The sequence below is a fragment of the Colobus angolensis genome, unplaced genomic scaffold (genome assembly GCF_000951035.1).
Source record: "Colobus angolensis palliatus isolate OR3802 unplaced genomic scaffold, Cang.pa_1.0 Scaffold50, whole genome shotgun sequence".
NCBI classification, from domain to species: domain Eukaryota; kingdom Metazoa; phylum Chordata; class Mammalia; order Primates; family Cercopithecidae; genus Colobus; species Colobus angolensis.
Window position 1 is genome coordinate 1136092 of NW_012118488.1, and position 1558 is coordinate 1137649.

General features: G+C 55.6%; 1 protein-coding gene across 1 annotated transcript in view; it reads right to left on the bottom strand.

Moving 5' to 3' along the window:
* The window catches only part of ARHGAP23 (Rho GTPase activating protein 23), a 104192-nt gene that overhangs the window by 14579 nt on the left and 88055 nt on the right, over nucleotides 1-1558 (bottom strand). Inside the window, exons 21-22 of the mRNA XM_011960007.1 lie at nucleotides 672-713; nucleotides 5-86 (exon numbers count right to left, since the gene is read on the bottom strand). Of these exons, the coding sequence (XP_011815397.1) occupies nucleotides 5-86; nucleotides 672-713 (124 nt within the window). The remainder of the gene's footprint in view (nucleotides 1-4; nucleotides 87-671; nucleotides 714-1558) is intronic.

The window sequence follows — 1558 nt, forward strand, 5'->3', positions numbered from 1 at the left end:
TCGCCAGGGGGCACTGTCCTGCCAATGTTGGGCAGGAGGTACTCAATGTTGGGCACTGCCTGAGGCTCCTTGTCGCCCACAGGGGTCTGCGAACAGGAGGAGGGGTCAGCTGGCATGCCCTCAGATGCTGCGCTGCTGACCCCCCAGAGCGGGGTGCCCTGATGACGGAGCCCGTGTCTCCTCCATCAGACCGGGCTCACTGGGGCAGGGACCGTCGCCCTTATCAGCCGGGTGCTCTCGAGGATGATTCCTACATGTCCCCTATTAGACAGTTCCGTGCCTTCCTCAATACCTCGGAACTATGAAGGCCAGAGTGGCCCCTTTAGCTGGGGGTAGGAGCTATGTCTCCCATACCAGACTGGAACTCCTCCAACCTATGTCCTTCCCGGTAGACTGGAGGGCGGGAACTGCCTTTACGCCTGAACTGGGTTCCCTCTGAGCAAGGTCTGCATCTCCCCCAGTTAGACTGGGGACTCCTGAAGGCAAGCTTTGTGCCTCTCTATCAGTCTATGGGCTCCTGAGGAGAGGATCTGTGTTTGCTCCATCAGACTGGGGAAGCCTCAAGGACAGGCACCTTCTCCGGCTTAAGTCTCACTGCCCGCCCCACCCCCAAGGACTGGGGCTTACCCCAGACCAGCCCCCATACCAGCCCGGCCTGCAGCATCACTTACTCTCTCTCCCTTGTCCTCTTCGTCACTGAAGAACCAGTCTGACTGCAGAGAAGACAAAAGGAAGGGATGAAATCAGCGTGGGAAAGAAGAGTCTCCTCCACCTGCTCATTCCAGAGGACCCGCTCAGGCGGCAAGGGGCGCCTCTCTCTCCACAAACCCCAGGCTGGCGGGGCTGCAAAAGAGGGCTCAGAGGGAGCTTGACAGACCCTAAAACCTGACTCCACAGACTGCAAAAAATCCTAGGGCAGAGAAAAGGTGGGACCCCAGTGTGGGAGGAAACACGGCCGGGAGTGGGAGGGGCGACCTCAGACCGGAGATAGGCTCAGGGAGAGCTTCGCTTTTACTTTTCTCTGAACACTGTCCTGGGCACACCCCTGTGGTACACTCCTCACGGTGAGCCAGGGGGCAGGGAGGCACCAGTGTCCTTAGTGTTGGTCAGGTCCATGGCTGTAACAGCCAAGCGTGCCCCACGCCACCTGCCAGCCATGGGTGCCACACTGACAACAGGGGTGTCACATACCCAGCCCAGAAAAGCAAAATGCCAGGAGAAAGGTGTTGGAGGTTTCCTGAGGGGCAGGAGGCGAGAGCTGTCTCATAAAGGCCAAACAAGAGAGAAAATAAAGATCCCTACACTTTAATATATTTTGTAAAATTTGAGAATCTTGAAGATAAAATTCTAAGTTTTCTGAAAAAAAAAAAAAAATCCAGCTTGCTTATAAATGAACACGTATCACAGATACTTGGAACTTTCAGCAGCAAGACATAAGAAGACAAGAAAGTAAGTTTCGACTGGGCGCGGTGGCTCAAGCCTGTAATCCCAGCACTTTGGGAGGCCGAGACGGGCGGATCACGAGGTCAGGAGATCGAGACCATCCTGGCTAACATGG